The sequence below is a fragment of the Hydra vulgaris genome, chromosome 15, assembly GCF_038396675.1.
Source record: "Hydra vulgaris chromosome 15, alternate assembly HydraT2T_AEP".
Lineage (NCBI taxonomy): Eukaryota > Metazoa > Cnidaria > Hydrozoa > Anthoathecata > Hydridae > Hydra > Hydra vulgaris.
Genome location: NC_088934.1, coordinates 2,582,388 through 2,600,830, shown reverse-complemented (window position 1 = coordinate 2,600,830; position 18,443 = coordinate 2,582,388). Strand labels below are relative to the sequence as shown.

The following is an 18,443-nucleotide window of genomic DNA, read 5'->3' as shown; positions in this document are numbered from 1 at the left end:
GCTATTATCTTGTGTAATTTTGGTTTTTAAGGTTTATTATCTTGTGTAATTTTTTTACTTGTACTATTTATAAATTTCCTTGAGTGTGACGATTTTTCAAAAAATATTTGATTTGATTTGAGATATGTTTATATAGAGTCACACATTAAACGAGTCCTAGCAACTGCTAACAAAAAAGTTAATCCTAAAAAATCTCTTTTAATCCTGAAAAAAAAATAGAAGGACTATATTATGTGAAATCTTAATATTTATTCTTATGACACTCAAAAAATAAAAATGGATAAAAGTTACACTACTGTTTTTATTAAAAGCAAAACAAAAGTGTTCTCATAAGAATTAAATAGAGATTTTAAAATTTATTATTAAAAGCACATTTCTTATTAAAACTATTAACTAACGTAATATATAAAAAAAACAATTTTATAACATTTTACGCTGTAAAAAAGTTCTTAACTAATATTATTTAGTAAGTTTAAATAGACGTAACTCAAGTAAATTAAAATTTCCACAAGTAAATATTACTTATGTCGACCTTATGTCGAGTATTTTTATAGTAACAGTAGAGTAAAAAAAAAGAGGAGACCATATAACAACAATTCATTGTTATTGTATTGTCTACTCTATAAAACAAGACCTTATCTATTGTTCAAAAATTTAAAACTTCTTTATTTTTCGTTTATACACAGCTATCTATCATACATCAATGTAGCGTGGACAAGTAGGACAAGTACCCATAAAACTAAATTAAGTTCTTTTTATAGACAGCAAAAACTCGCTTCAAGAGTTGTATTGTTTAGAGACAAGCTTACTCACGCAAACCCATTACTAAAACAGACGATAAATTAAACACCAAATTAATATATATCAAAATGTTCTTTTTATGTTCAAACATAAAATGGAAAGTATTCTATGTCGATTTATAAACAACTTTTAAAAACTAATATAAATAAATTTAGCACTAGAGCAACTGGAAACTATTTAGTAAAAAAAAAAAAAAAATCCTTGAAAGTTATCCCGATTCTCTATAGAATACCGTAGTCCTTATATGCGGTAGTGGTGCAGTGGTAAAGCGTTCGCTTCATAAGCGAGAAGTTCCGAGGTCGATCCCTACCACGTCTTTGGTAGTACCGCGCTCAACTTGTTTCTCCGCGCAGCGACCTTGTTCGTCAAGGTTCGTGTTTCGGAGTTATAGAGTTGAGAGTGGGTTATAACCACTATTAAGTAGCCTCCTCATCTGTAGTGGCCTTCTTGGCCTTAAGGAGGTGAATAACAACAACAACAACAACAAATTAAAGTTTTCTAATAATTTATGAGTAATTAAAATATCAAAAATGTATCAAAAAAAAATTCAAAACTAAAATAAAATGTAAGTTTGTATAAACATATATATATATATATATATATATATATATATATATATATATATATATATATATATATATATATATATATATATATATATATATATATATATATATATATATATACACACACACACACGTTAATGTTATGCTTCATGCTAAATAACACGACGAATTATGTTGAAAAATATAAGTCATGAATAAAATAGTTATGAGTATCTCATGAAATTAATACAAAGAAAGTTCTCGATGACTTCATACAGTTTACTGCGAGTGTCTTTGACTACATAACGAATATATATGTACATTTTTTAAACTTATCTTGTCTTCTTAAAATATAAATTCTGTACCTCAGAAGACAAAGGTCGGTTGTCCAGTTTTTTGTGAAAATGAGTTATGTACGAGACCTTTTTAGTTTTTTCAGTATCTACACAGAGGTATAAAGACTGTTGTCCTACGACAATGTGAAACAGTTAGATCAATATAAAAGGTCTGGCATCCCCACAATGTTTAAAGGAAAAATGTCTGTTGACCAGAAACGACTTTTATAATTTTTGTCAAAATTATATTTCATATGCCTTAAGAAATATTAAATAAAACACGAAAAAAGTTACATAAATTTAACCATTAAGAATAAGTCAATAAAGACTAATTATTTTACTATTTCCTCTCTCCTGAACAATTTCTAAAATGTAACAACCAACCTTTGACTTCTGAGGTACAGAATTGTAATATTATTTTACTTTATTATATTACTTTGTACATCAAGTATGTATTAATATTATTGCAATTATTTTTGAAGCACTTTTTTTTTCTTTTTTTTTTTGCCATATAAATTTATAAAAGTCGTAAACCATAATATATCATATAAACCATAATATATAATATAAAACCAAACAGCAGGGGCAAGAAGAAAACATAATTGGTCTTATGACCAAGCCCCTTAGTCTATACCGTAAATATAAAACAACAAATATTAAAAAAAGTAGCACTATACAACATAAATCGTTTTTCTAAAAACTTAATAAAATAAAAATCATCGGTCCTAAAGTCCAACTTTAACTTTTTGTTTTTGTATTGGCAAAGAAAAATTTAAAAAAAAAGAAAAAAAAAAGTAAATAGTACAAAGAAACTATGTTACTAAAAATTATGCAAGCAAATGCGCATAATCCTGAAGCTTTCCTTTTACACCAGCATATACCTTGAAATATGTGAATAATTCTTATGAACCATATTTTTTATAAAAAAAAAAGAAAAAAAAAAAATTTGAAGCAATAACAAGTGGTACAGTCCTTTTCTTATATCGTCAAGCCGATAATGACAAACCTCTAATTGTAAGTTTAACAGTGGCAATCGTTAAAACTTCAGAAAAAGCTGAGCGTTACGTCGTTCATCAGTAGTTTTTGCTTCAATTTGTTCTTAAACTCATTAAGCGTAGCAATTGTTTTAAGTTCATTAGTTAATATTTTATTCCATAATTTTGGCCCTCTAGTAGAAATTGAAAACTCAGTCGCCGCAAAATAACTTTTGGGTTGAATATAACTATTATTTGAAAATCTGTTTAGATATATATTCTGATTTATTTTGAATAATGGGTAAAATATTTTAGGAGGTATATTTTTATTAATTTTGAACATAAATATAAGAATTTGATAGACATTTAATTGATAAACATTCATTATATTTGAATTATAGGGAGTGTGTATAACGGCCCACGCATTGGTAATGATTCTAATTGCATGCTTTTGTTTATTAAATAGTTTTTTTATTTGTACTGCACCAAGCAATGCTTGCATAATTAAAATGGCAATGAATGAACTAGAAATATAAAAGCTTAAAGAAAGTTGGATTTTAAAAAGGCTTAGCTCTGCATAGCAGGCCTATGTTCCTTGAGATTGTATTTTTGAGATATTTATGCGAACTCTCCACGTCATATTATCATAAAGAAGCACGCCGAGAATTTTTAAAGTGGTTTCTCTTTTCTTGTCCTGATCGGCAATATAAATTTTTTGAAAGTTTCAAAGGAATTTTGTTTTGGTCATAAAAACGATGGAAAAAAGTATAGCTTGTTTTGGTTACATTTAAAGATAATTTGCTTTCAGTAAACCATTCAGTAAGATTTAATAGCTCTTTGTTTACTGACTTAAACTGGATATTTATATCATTATGTGCATAAAATAGATTAGTTTCATCTCAAATAAAATTGTATCTAGTTCAGTGCGAGCTTTGCTTAAATCATTAATAAAAATGAGAAATAGGAGTGGTGAATAATAGGAGTATGACCATGTCTCAAATAGTTTGTATAATAAACAAATAATTGTTTTACTTAAAACCAAAAGCAAAGTTTATATAAAACAAAAAACAAAGTATATAATATACTTTACATAAGTAAACATATTATATATCTAAAAAACTATATGATCATTACTTATGTTTGTTGTTTGAGATTGTTATTAACTCTATGTCTATACTGGATCTACCATAGCAGGGATTGGTTTACTTACCAGCTTTACGGATTTTTTCGTTGTAGATTAGGTTTAGGTTTGGGTTAGAGTTAATATTTTCGGATATTAAATTGAATAAATATATAAATTTACCATGAATTTTTTTTTTCCATTTTATTTATAAAATATGTAGTCATGTAATAATTTAAATTTTTATTAAAATCCGCATACAAAACTGATCTTTTGTTTTTCGGCAAAAATGCAAACCGTAATGTATTCGGCAAAAATGCAAACCATTTGATAGACTTTGCATTAAATGTAACATTATGAAACCAAAATGTAAAAAAAAAACAACAACTTTGGTCAGGATTAAAGTATGCGTTTAAACTTTAAGCATATATTAGAAGTAAAAAAGTAACTAAAAATAAATTTATCAAAACTAAGTCTCGAATGAATTGTTTATATGTCCTGTGATCTCAAATATAAGATAAAATCAAAAATTAGAAAACAAATTTTGATACTAGCATATATAACAGTTTTATAAACAATCGTAGCAAAAAGTAATTACAAAAAAATTTCTTGAAATGTAAATACGCAAAAATTTGCACACATCTGCAAAAAATAAACACGCGCATTTTATAATAGTTTTAGAAAACAAAATATTCAATAATAGAACAACAAAATATTCAAATTAAATGTAAGAATTTTTGTAAAAATCGACTCGCAATTAGCCAATTTATTATTTATTTTTAACAAATAAGTTTCGCACGTTTGATACAAATATTCTCTAATTCATAATTGAAGTATAAACAAGCGCATGCGCAAAATGAACTTCAATTTATTTCTGCACAATAAAATTGGTAGTTTAAAAAAAAAAAATAATAATAAATTAAAAAATACAAAAGATAAATAATAAAAAAATTATAAAAACTTAAAAAATAATGTTTTAAAAAGTTAAATATCTTTATAAAAGAAATTGTAATTGTCTGGTTCCTTAGGGATGGGAGGAGGAACTTCAGGAATACGAACGTCTTCAAGATCCAGTAATAATAATTTCATTTCCATATTCAGAAGCATCTCTAAATCGGAACCGGATTCAGGCGAAGTCATCTAAAAATAAATATAAATCATCAAAAATAAACAGAGAGAAAATGCAAAATATTATCAAAGTTTTCATGCAAGAAAAGGGTGATAAGAATTGATAAACAAAATGTGATGTTGTTTAAAAAAAAGGAACATAAACATTGCAGAAAAATTATAGATAAGAATTTAAGCAATTCTTATTATATTTTATAAAACTAATAATATAAAAAATATAACAAAAAAAAAAACTTGTTAAAAATTGTTATAAATTCAATATTTATTTTAAGGTTGTGTAGGGTGTAAAGGTTTCAGTAGAGAAAACGGTTTTGTAACCTCAATCAATTTCATTACTTCAAGTAAACAATTTCTTTACTTCGAATAAACAATTTCACTATTTTAAGTAAACAATTTCATTACTTCAAGTAAACAATTTTATTACCTCTTTACCCAAAAGAGAATTAAGAGCGTCAGTCCACACAGAAAACTAAAAAAAAAAAAACATTTCATGTTTCTTTAACTTTAACGTTTTGTAAAACTATAAAAATTACAAACTATAAAAAAACTATTTGAACTATAAAAAAGAATAAAAGAATAATATTGAAAAAAAGTGGGAAAAAAAGACAAAACAAAAAAAAAAAAACTTACTAAATATTGAGTAGGGGCAATAAAATCTAAATGTTCTTCCTGGTTATACATTATAGAGAAAGCTAATTGAATAACCCCCTAAAATAATTGAATTATAATTCCAATAAACATATTTGTCAACACATTCGACCAAAAACCAACAATAACTAAAACTTAATATTTTAAAGATTAGAAACAACCTTTTTTAATCGATTGATATGCGGACAATCTTTTCCAACTTTAATACTTGTAACTTCTGATATCGGAACTTTAAATAAACATTTTTCAATTTATTCATTACATTTTTGCTATCTTTCTGATAAATATATCTTTATAGTATATTCAAATCTTATAATTCCTAATAAATTTACACAGAAATTCAAATAACTTACAAAGAAATACAAATACATAACAAAGAAATACAAATAACTTACAACGCAATACAAATAATATACAAAGAAATACAAATAACTTACAATAAAATACAACTAATTCGGTATCTAGTGTATCGGTTAAACACAAGGAAGTTCAGCATCCTTCAATTGTTAATTACTCAAAAATTACTAAACATATTTTTTTAATTTTTTGACATAATAAAGCTAATTAAAATATTTATTTTATTGAAAAAATTTTAACAATTTTTATTAGACACTTAGATAGACACCTGCTGGATGACGACATAATCTGCTAGATGATGACATCATCTGCTGGATGATGACATCATCTGCTGGATGATGACATCATCTGCTGGATGATGACATCATCTGCTGGATGATGACATCATCTGCTGGATGATGACATCATATGCTGGATTTGGCTTTGAGTTATCTGAATTATCTTTAAGTTATTTACTATCCATTTTTTCTCAAAACTTTTATTATCTGAAACTAATTTTTTGCTTTTCAGCACGATTCCTTTTATAATTGGCTAACTATTCAAATTAACTTTAAATAACTCATTGCTCAGGACAATTTAGAGGATATGCTTCATTAGGTACAAATTTGATCTATTTTGTTCATACCATTCTAGAGACTTCTTGGAGTAGTGGATTGTAGACAAATCAGGCCAAAATATTGTCGACGTAACATGCTCTTTACTAAATGCCAAAAGACATTTCATTAAGCATTTTTTGATATATAAATCCACATTCAAAGTATTACGATTAATGTATGGAGTACTTTTTGAACCACAGAAGGAGATTGCTGAACATATAAGAAACATGGGAACTAATTTATAAGTTTGAATATGCTTGAGCTTTTTGGTGACATTTTTACTTTTCAACTGATAAAAATATTGCTGGCCTGGCAAATGTATAAAAGTTGTCTTTGAAACTAAAGATGATCTTTTACTTAATATTGTGCCAACTGATAGTGCACAGTGGGCCAGATTGGACATTATGATCAGATAATATCAAAAATCAGAAGTACTAGCCAATTGACTTTACTGTTTTCAATTATGCGCAAGTTTTCTCGATTTACAAGTTTATAGCTTTATTAAACGACGAATTGCTTTAATTTCTCGATCAAAAGATCGCTTTGCAGTTTTCTTTTTATAATATGCTTTATATTCTTGAGATGTAAGTACTTTTCCTATCAAAGCTTGCTGCATTCAAATTTAATCACAAGATCTCTCTGCTAATGACATAGACATGCTTTTATGAAGCAAATGATTTTGCTTTATATTTATTTTAAATTTTTTCTTTTTTCGAGCTTCTGTTTCAACAGATTGAGTTTATAGTCTATAATAATCTTATATGTTAAATAAGTATAAAATATAAATTAAATAAGAATATTTTGTTTTAGATATATCAAACTTCTTACTTTATTATTATTACATAAAATTTTCTGTTTAATTAGTGTACCGTTATTTTTTTTTTAGTTTTTCATTACGGTTTTTACTTAAAATTAGTACTTGTACTATATGTAAATATACTTATAAAATACTTAAAAATACTTGTATTTAATGTAAAATCATTATTTATTTAATTTATGTTTCATTTTTGTAAATCTCAAGGTATCAAGCACGCATTAACACGTTAGTTTTAACTTGCTCAATTATTTTTTACTATTTCAACACAATATATGAAAAAATGTTATATAAAGTGGCAGAATTTTGCTGGCCTAAGCATTATGTTTTTAGACTTCATATTCTGATACTATCAAATGACATTTCTAAAAAAAAAGACACAGAACATTGATGCTAGAAAATAGCATCTGTTGTTCCAATTTTCAAAAACTCTTGTGAACATTCTGACCCCTCCAATTATTGTCCAATCAGTCTTCTTTCTGTTATTATCAAGGTCTTTGAGTTTTTGATAAATAAATTTCTCACATCCCATCTTGGGTCAAATAACTTGCTGTCAGACACTCAATACGGTTTTTGATGCTCTCACTCTATGGCTGACTTGCAAACTGCTGCAACTGGAAGATTTTATCATGCATTAGATGGAGGTGAAGGCTATTGCTCTTGACATATCTAAGGCTTTTGATAAAGTTTGGCATGTTGGTCTTCCCCAAAAAATTGTTTCATACGGAGTATCTGAGAAAGTTTTTGAGATTATCAAATTGTTTCTTTCTAACTGCTTTATTAAAGTCATCTTTGAAGGACAACACTCTTTATTTCCAGTAACTTCTATCCTTGGCCCTATTTTGTTTCTCATCTACATTAATGATCTTCCTGTCAACCTTAAATCTAAAGTAGCTCTTTTTGCTGATGACTCAACTTTATACTCTTGTTATGACAAAAAGTCTTCTCTTTTCAATTGATTATAACAGGCAGCCGAACTTGAATCTGATCTCACTTCTGTAACAGATTGGGGCTCACAGTGGCTTGTAAATTTTAACTCCAACAAAACTCAGTCATTTACTGCAAACAATTATTGCAGTACTGTTGACATTCCTATATTTATGAATGGCAACCCTCTCACTGAGTCCTCTTCTTTACGTCTTCTTAAATTATCATTTACTACTGACCTTGTATGGAAACTATATATACAATCGATTGCTAAATTAGCATCTGCTAAAGTTGCTTCTCTTTATCATGCTCGCCATTTTCTCTCTCCTGATTCCATTCTCTACCTCTACAAATTTTTTATTTGTCCTTGTATGGAATACTGTTGTCATCTTTGGGCTGGTTCTTCTAATAATGCTCTTTCTCTTCTAGAGAAGGTCCAAAAATGCATTGTAAACGTAGTTAGACCCAGTCTATCTGCTAAGCTTGAGCCTCTTTTCTTTCTTTCTAAAGTTGCATCTCTTTCTCTTATCTACAAATACTACTATGGTTGCTGCTCAAAGGACCTTTCTAGTTTCATCAACCAAAGCTCATTCTCGATTGACTCTTCATTCATCAAAGTCTCATTCTTTTACTGTATCTGTCCCTGCATGCTCCAAAAACTTTTATTCATCTAGTTTTATTCCCCGCACTTCAACCCTTTAGACCTCTCTCACATCTTCATTTTTTCCTGAATCATACAACCTTCAGCGTTTTGAGTCTTCTGTCAACCATTTCCTTGCTCTATAACTCTATTCATTTTTTCTAGTAACTTCCAACTTAATAGTAGTTGCTTACAGCCTCGTTGGGAGTACATCAGACCTCATACCAATTACAGCAAAAACTTATCAAACACGATTTATCAGAAAATATTCCTATACTTTGCAATAATTAAAAGAGGTGAATATGACATCATTAAAATGCCATTTATTAACTAATGTTAATAAATATGTGTTATAGAACATTTAAAAAACTTCAAATAAAATACAAGCATTTAAAAATAGTTCACTGGATTAAATGAAGCAACAGTAAATTACTAACCTTGAGCATACATGACCAAAATAAAATAAAACAAAATAGAAAAGAAGAATATAATATTTGTATAATATTTAAAAAAGCAAGACAAATAATACAAAAAGGTGAATAAACTGACATGAGAGATAATAAAAGAATGAGATAACATAACATTTGACCATCAGAAGAATGATAGAAAATAAAAAGAAAAAAAGGATATTTTTAAATATTATGATGAGACAAAAAATAAGAAATAACTTGAATAATAGCAACAAACATAAAAAACAACAATAATAAAAAATAATTAGCAACAAGACCACAAAAAAACACACATCAACATAAACAATACACAAATATACATGTCAATATAAACGATGCACAAAATTACACAACAGTATAAACAAAACATAGAAATACATGACAATTTAAAAAAATACACAAAACACACGACATTATAAACAATACCCAAAAATACACGACAGAATAAATAAATTCTAGAAGAAAGTTAGAATAACTCTAGAATAGATTCTAAAGAATAATTCTATAAAAACAATACAACAAAAAAAAAGAGTAAATAATCTGTTTGTTGTTATCCATTTTTCTTTACATAGATTTCCAACAATTTCTTACTTTTGTTTGGAAGAGAGTCAATAGGTGGATTAACCTTGCTATTAACAACTTCACCATAGTGAAGAAAGCGGTGATTTGGGGAAAGACAGCAAAACCAATAACCTGAAGACGAAAACAAGATAAATATTTAACATTTCTAACATAAGTTTTTGTATATATCATGGTGTTAGCCAGAAAAAAATTTAAAACAGTGAGTTTGCAATATTAAGATTTTAAGTGTGGCAAATAAAAAAAAAAGGTCATTGCATTCTGACATTTCAAAAAGTAGACAATTTTGACATTTTTTTTATATACAAAATTCCAATTAAAATAAATTTTTTATTTTCGCTGGGTTATATTCATAGCAGGAATATTTTTTCAATTTTATAAATGTTTGAATATAATTATTTTACTTGTTTCATTCTGAGCAATCTTCTTAAGTTTTCATATTTAAATCGCTTCTCTTCTTTGTTTAATATAGTAGAGAGAAAACAAGAAAAAAAGACAATCATTTGCAATTTTTGAAAAAAGTTGTAACAAATTAATTACATTTTTTAACGAATTAATTACAAGTTTTAACGCAAGTTTTAACGAATTAATTACAAATTTACTCATTGAAACTTTGATCTATTTTAATTGTGTACATTGCTTTTAAATGCAGTTTTAAACAATTATTTACATATATTGTCTTCTTTTATTTTTATTTTCATTTTTAAATTATAAAAGTAAAAAAAAAAAAAAGAAAAAAGCTAAAAAGTATTTAATTTTTAACAAAACATTTTTGACTACTTCCACAATTCTCTTGTAACTTTTCAAATAGCTAAAACAACTTTTTAATTGATCTGTCGACAAAAACACTGTATATTGCATAGAAAGTTTTTGAATATTTAAGCTATTAAATACTTTAGTATTTTAATACTAAAAATTTTAAAATACTTAAAATTTTTTTTTACATAGATATTTGTATTTTTGTTCATCTAATTTTATATTATAATTTGTATCATTAAATAAATTTAAATATTTGAAACTTGGTTGGCTCGCCAATTTCCGTCAAATAAAATGTTAAAAGAACTTTCATACTTCAGAGTTAGTTTAAAATTTTTTTTTTTAAACATCTTCGCTTCCAAATATTTGTTATTGTTATGCTATTTCATCATGTAAAAGAGGGTTATAGAAGCACTTATTATTTGTATTGTGCTAAATTAGCAAATAATTTAGTTATCAGAGTTAATTTAAATAAGCAACAAAGACATTTAAGGGGCAGAGTGAGATTCTTTCCCCACATGAAGGCAGCAAATAATTTTATTTGGCACATTTAAATAAAATCTAGTATACTAGGTATTAAAGTAAAAAAAAAAATTTAAATACAAAAATTAATTTTTTTTTTAAATTTACAAATACAAAATTTATGTAAATTTTGTATTTGTAAACTTTAAGCAAAAAAAATGATTTTTGTTTTTATAAATATTGTTTAATAATTAATAATATTTTAATATTATTATTTTATATAATATTATTATTTTATATTTTAATTTATTAAATTATCTTCTTTTATGTTTTTTGTAAATATAACACAAATGATACGTTTCATTACAAGTTATATTTTTGATTTTGTTGTTGTTGTTATTTTCAGTTTACTTTACCAACTAACTTATTTTACCGAAAGTATTTTTAATTCTTTTAATATAAAAATGTAATTAACTTATTTTAAAGTATGTTATTTATTAATATGCAAAGATTTCTGCAACTTTTCTAACTTAAAATAAACAGTAAAAATGTAAATAAAGAGTTTTTGAATACTAAGAATAAATAAAAATAATAACTTATTAAACATATTAAAAAATCTAGATAAAAACTGATGTCAATTAAATAATTGATGTCAATTAAAAATTAAAAAAAAATTTTTCTTTAACTTTTGAATGAATGATCTTGCTTTTTAACGACAACATTTTTTTACACATTAAAAAAATTTGATCAACTTTTTTGATCAAATTTTTTTAATGTGTAAAAAAATGATCAAAGTTCATTTCTTTGTCGTGCGTACTAATTGCGTTTTCTACTTATTTAGTGTAACACTTTCTGAGACTGATATAGTCTTTTTTTCCTTTACTATGATCTTATGAATCTTTAGGAATTTTAAACCAATTAAGAATACTAAGTTATATGCAGTGCCATCAGGCTGGCTAACATCCTGTATATAAGTTACATTGTACTGATTTTTAAACAGGTAATAATTCTAACCTTTCTGCTGGCCTCGTTTTGAAATTTGATCAAACATAAGACCTTCAACAAGTTGTGATAATCTTTGTTGTCTAACAAGCTCACGAATTTCAGGAACAATTTGTTCACGAAGTTCTCTAAAAAGTATAAAAACAAAACATTAAAATATTTTTGTTATTTAGATTAAAATCTTATTTTGGCAATAGTTACAGAACTAACTTGTTTAATATAAAATTACATAAATTTATTGAATTTATGTAATATATTAACTGTTGTTTTAAAACAGTTTTTTTTTTAAACATATTCACTTCTAAGCCTGGAAGCAAATACAATTAGAGTTGGAAGTTACTGGAAGAGAAAAAATGAAGTTTAAAAAGCAAGATAACGATTAACAGATAACTTAAGTTTGCAAATTATATGAATTAGGAAAACAAAGTGAAGGAAAAGAATTCCAAAGAACTGATGTTTGACGAAAAAACTAGACAAATAAGAATTTTTGGAGCATTTAGGAACAGTTGCAGTAAGGGTAAGACTTAATTGAATGACGTGTAACATAAGAATGGATTTTAGTAGATGTCACAAAAAGGCTAGCTCTTTAGAGTAGCATTATTATAGTATTCATGCAAAATAGAAAGTGAAGTAACATTACGACAATGTGACATGTGTGATGGTTGAAAGTTGGCTGTGAGAGCAAGTTTAACTATATTTACAATTAATTTTTCTACCTTGATTTGCTCCAGATATGGCTACAGTATTCCATACAGGAAAGGTTTTGAGATTTATAGAGATAATAAAATAGAATCTGGAGTAAGAAAGTGGCAATCACGGTAAAAAGATGCAACCTTAGCTGATGCTAATTTTGTAATACATTTGATATATGGTTTCCAATAAAAATTGGAAGTAAGAGTTAATCTTAGAATACGAAGGGTAGATGACTCATCAAGTTCATTACCATTCATAAATATAGAAAAGTCTAGATTGTTTCAATAACGATTAGCTGTTAAAAATTGAGTTTTATCTGAGTTAAAGTTCACCAGCCACTGAGAACCCCATGCTGTAGCAGGTGAGACCTTTTTCAAGCTCAAATGCCCCCACCAAGCAATTAGAGAGTGTTGGCTTATCAAGACAAGAATAAATGGTGGTATCATTAGCAAACAATGCCACCTCAGATGTGAGAATTTCTGGGAGTTCATTAATGTAAATTAAAAAAAAGTATATGAGCAAGGTTAGAAACTTGAGGAACCCTGAAGTTACAGGAAATCAAGATGGTTTTCCATCAAGGATAACTTTTATAATACGATTGGAAAGGAAGGATTCAATAATCTTAAAGATGTTACCTGATACACCATAAGAAGAGAGCTTATGGAAAACACCAGCCTGTCAAACTTTATCAAATGCTGTAGAAATTTCAGGAGCAATAGCCTTTACCTCTCTACATCTATCTAATGCACAATAAAAACTATCAGTTATTACCATTAACAAACCAACAGTAGAACAAGAAGATTGAAAAAAATATTGATGATCAGAAAGTGATTAGATTCAAGATGAAAGATTAAGTGTTTGTTAATTAAAGACTTAAAAATCTTGCTTTGATAAGCACTTGTTAAATAGCTTTGAAAGTATAGACGACAGCTCCGGGGAACACTTCTGCAAGACTATAACAGGTTTGTTGTTGGGACCACAAGCTGTAGAAGAGTCTAAGCAGGAAATCACTTTAGATACAGAAGCTAGAGTGATACAAATATCAAGCAATGGATCAACCTGTTTGTCGCCTATATCAGATAGAACGCTACTAGTGGAACAAAGAGATATTATTGATGAAAAGTTCAGAGCAAACAACTCAGTTTTGTCTTTAGGTGAGGTGAAAAAATCTGAACCATACAAGAGAGGTGGAATAACAGATTTGTTTTTTTATTGATACTGTTAAAGATTCTCCAGAAGTCGCAAGAGCCTAATTTTGGTGATGAAATATGAGATTTCATGACCTGAGAATAGTGGGCTTTAGCATTAATCAAATCCTTTTAAAAATGGTTTCAAGCAATAGTAAACAGAAAATAAAGAATTGTTTTGGCAATATATATGGAAGTAATGGTTTTGATTGGAAATTGCAGCAGCACAATGTGAAGAAAACCATGGAGAAGAGCAAGGCTTGACTTGGAATCGTTAAGAGAGAATATAAGACTCCATGCCAGCCTGAATCTAAGAAGTTATGTAAGAAGCACATTTGTCAGCAGGAAGACAAAAGATTTCTACCCAAGGGCCATCATAAAGAAATTCACAGAAAAAGTCCCAGTCACCTTTAAGGTAGTTGTAGGAGGTACAATGATAGGGGGATTTTGATGATGAAGAAGAATGAGATAATAGTTTTAGAGAGGTTAAACTGTGATCAGAAGCACCTAAGGGTGAATGTGGAGAAACTGAGCACAGACAAGGATCAGAAACAAGACATAAGTTAAGTAGAGAAGGTAAATGATTCGGGTTGTCTGGAAAGCGAGTTGGAAAGTTGGCTATTTAAGTTAGAGATTGAAAAAGGCAAAAACTGTGGGCCTTAATGCGTGAGTCGCTAACACTTGAGCCAAGACATTCAGTGTGGTGAGCATTAAAGTCACCAACAACAATGATATTGGCTGATAGATAAAGAGAGAGGCCTTGGTCAATTGAGTCTTGAGATGAAAGAGAGTGATATAGAACAAAGAGAAAGGCAATAGAGTGAAGTGGTGCTAAACAAAAGCACATAAAAGAAAAGTCTGTGGATTCAAACCACAGGGTGAATTCTTACAAAAATAAATCCCCAGGCCAAGCATGTGACTAATGAAGTCTTTATGAATTAATAACCATCAACATTAAGATCACAAAATGAGACAGCTGAACTCAAATTAGTCTCAAAAAGAGCAAATAGGTTGGTGAACTTTGCAAGAGATAAAGCGTGTACACAAAATAAGTGCGAAAGTAGAAAAACTACTAAAAAAAGGTACTCATTGACTTTTATTGGGAACTAAGTATTAATTTTAATACATTAATATAAGAAGATAAAATATTTTAAAGAAATTAATTTATTCGTGCGGGTATCTAATAAAATTTCAAACTTTTGTTTTGGTGGTACATATAGGCTTGTGCACAGAACAACAATCAAAACCATTTGATGTTTTTTAAATGACATTTTCAAATCTTTAATGTTTCTGCATAGTTTATTTTTTATTTTTCATCTAATAATTAGCCAGTACCTTCGTTCTACTGCTTTGTTAACAGTAATAACTGATAGGTTTTACCATGCATTAGAGACATGTGGAGAAATTAAGGCTATTGCTCTAGACATTTCTATAATAATTTTTAATACTGGGCAGTTTGGAGGATTTGCTATTATAGACAATTTTGATGTCATTTATTTTATACCATCTATAGCCAGTTTGCTATAATGACTTGATGATAAATGAGGCTAGAACACACGCCTACTATCATGTGATTTAGTAGGAGGTAAAGACATTTTTGTTAACACGCTTTAACATATACTTTACCAAAAAGTGTGAATTTAAAAATATAGGGTGCTGATTTTTTGTCAAACCTGCAAATAACTTGCCAAACTAAAGCTTTTTTAGCAAACTTATTTTTTCTGTATTAAAATTTCTTATCTGCTTTACCTCTATATTTGGAATTATAATAGACAGCACCAGGAATTTGCTGATGATCATACTTCATATAAGTTTCATTATCTTTATTAGTTCAGAAACTTTTAGAAATATAGTTGTCATACAACTTTCTTCTTGCTTTTTTTTTTTTTGAATTTCAGAACAGCTAGGCATTTGTTGTGATTTGAAAGCTTGAAAAACATGTTTATATCAAACATTTATGACAAAGCAATGAGAAAATCCTCATATTTTTATGCATTCCCTTAGTGAGAGGCTTGGATTATTCAAAAAACAGTGAACCAGTTTTCTAACTTGTTTTATATCTTGAAAAATCTTCTTTCCTCCATTACCAGATTTGCATTTGATTGATTTTGTTTAGGAAAAAAGTTAAACAACATGACTAACTAATTGTAGTAGCTGAATTCAGATTTTCCATAAAATTTGTGCAAAATATTTTTTTTAATGACTTCTTCTTTTTTCATTTTTAAAACTTATTTTAAGTTAAATGGAAAAACTAAATTTTTTGAAATCATTACATGTTGCCAACAAAATACAAACACAATGAAAAATAATTAATACAACCACTAAAAAAAATACATATTTACTCTTTCACATTTATTTCATGTACATGCTTTAAGAACTTCAACTGAAGAAAAGTTACTTCGAAGACCATGAATATTAGTTAATAGTTTTTTGTCTTTTACAGTTTTTGATATTTTAGTCATTTTTTAAATTGGTTAAAGAATTTGATTCAAAGCAAATATAATACTCAATAAACTATCTAATAGTCCAGGTAATTGCTTCATTCCTATTGTTAAACCCTAAGCCGTAAAAATTGAAGCATATAAACAAACTACAGAATACATTACAGAAATCATATTACAAAACACATTACAGAAAATTTTTACAGAACACATTTAGTGCTAACATAAATTTTTTATTCAAAAACATCAGAACACAACAGAAGCAACTGAAATCTTCTGAATGCTAAAAAAAATGGTGACAACTTTAGTGATGATAATGATAGTGACAATTTTGGTGATGATAATGATGACAATGATGATTTTTATCTTAATGATAATTAAGTGTGGGAGTTAAGGTTAGTTTTAGTCTAACTAAAATTAGCCGACTAATTTTTTAGTTAATTAAAATTAGTCGACTAATAGTTTAGTTAACTAAAATTACCTGACTAACTTTTTAGTTAACTAAAATTAGTCAACTAATATTTTAGTTAACTAAAATTACCAGACTAACTTTTTAGTTAACTAAAATTACCTGACTAACTTTTTAGTTCAAATAAAATTCTAGTCAAATAAAATTGCTATTAAAATAAATCGTTTTAAACTAAATTTGAATATTTACTAACTTTTTAGTTCATTACTAACATTTTTAGTTCAAATAAAATTCTAGTCAAATAAAATTGCTATTAAAATAAATCGTTTTAAACTAAATTTGAATATTTGTATTTTTCCCCAGCTCGGAGATAAATGCCAATAAGGTTGTTGCAACTGTTTAAAAACACCCAATCGGCGCGGAATGCAAAAAAGACGCCATTTAGACAATTAAATTTGGTACGTTTACTTGCAGTCTAATTTATCTCTTTTTTTATGTGCGGCGTTCTATAGGTAGTGTGCAATAATAATAGGACATCATGAGTTCTTTCCCCTGGCTTATTGCAAGGGTGGAATAAATCTCTAATTTTCACCAAAAATCTCATTGATTTCAATTAATTACTTTCCACCCAATCTATGCTTTTTCCCCCCAAACAATTTATAACCACCCCAAAATCCAAAAATACACACATAAAAAAAAAGAATAATAACAAATAAAATAAAACAAAATATAGTATGGAAAAAAATACTCTAAAATATGAAATACAGAAACAATGCAGTAGAAACATTTGGTATTCTACTACTTTTTACTAGTTTTTACAACTTTTTTTGTTCATTTAAAAATAATAAATGAGTAATCAATAAGTCCTATCCCTCTATTAACTCTCCCTCAATCTATTGAAATCTTAACGTAACCACCACAACAATTACAGTACACAATCTATGAATATTTATTGTTGTGTCTTCTCCCCTGACTATTATTACCACAACACATTGCAATGCGGCAGGCAGGGCCATACAAAACGACGAATTCATGCAACTAAAAAAGCTAATTTTAGCAATTGAGGGTTTTTTTTTTAGATGTCAGTTTTGAATTTCAGCACCCACCTCCACCACCTCGTTGGTATGACCCTGTAGGCAGGCAAGAGTATTACCAAAAACCCAGAATGTAATCATTAACAGGTTATTATGTGAACATTTTCATTGCTTTCAGAGTAGAGTTGTTTGTCGGTTGGCAAGACTTGCAAAATTTAAAAAGAATCCTTGTTATTCCAATTTAAGAATGCAATTTCCGCAATTTAAATCATTGAATAGTGTTTACAAGATAAAAAGTATTGAATAATACATGTTGAATAATTAAAAAAATTTATTAAGTAGCTGCGGTTGATTTTTAAACCAGAAAATTGTTTATTACACTTGAGTTACTTGAAAAATGCAATGCGTAATCTATCATTTTTAAATACTTGTTTGTTTTTTATTAGAAAAAAAAAAAGTAATATTATGTTATATATTCATTAACCTCAAAAAATTACTATTTATTATTTGGAATAAATATCTATAAAAAGGATTCCTTTTAAAAAA

General features: G+C 27.5%; 1 protein-coding gene across 1 annotated transcript in view; it reads right to left on the bottom strand.

The window, feature by feature from the left end:
• Positions 1-4,634: 4,634 nt before the first annotated feature.
• Positions 4,635-18,443, bottom strand: part of LOC136072060 (engulfment and cell motility protein 1-like) — a 109,616-nt gene continuing 95,807 nt past the window's right edge. Inside the window, exons 18-23 of the mRNA XM_065820159.1 lie at positions 12,146-12,261; positions 9,926-10,027; positions 5,713-5,780; positions 5,534-5,611; positions 5,328-5,372; positions 4,635-4,915 (exon numbers count right to left, since the gene is read on the bottom strand). Coding sequence (XP_065676231.1) covers positions 4,760-4,915; positions 5,328-5,372; positions 5,534-5,611; positions 5,713-5,780; positions 9,926-10,027; positions 12,146-12,261 — 565 coding nt within the window. The 3' untranslated portion in view covers positions 4,635-4,759. The remainder of the gene's footprint in view (positions 4,916-5,327; positions 5,373-5,533; positions 5,612-5,712; positions 5,781-9,925; positions 10,028-12,145; positions 12,262-18,443) is intronic.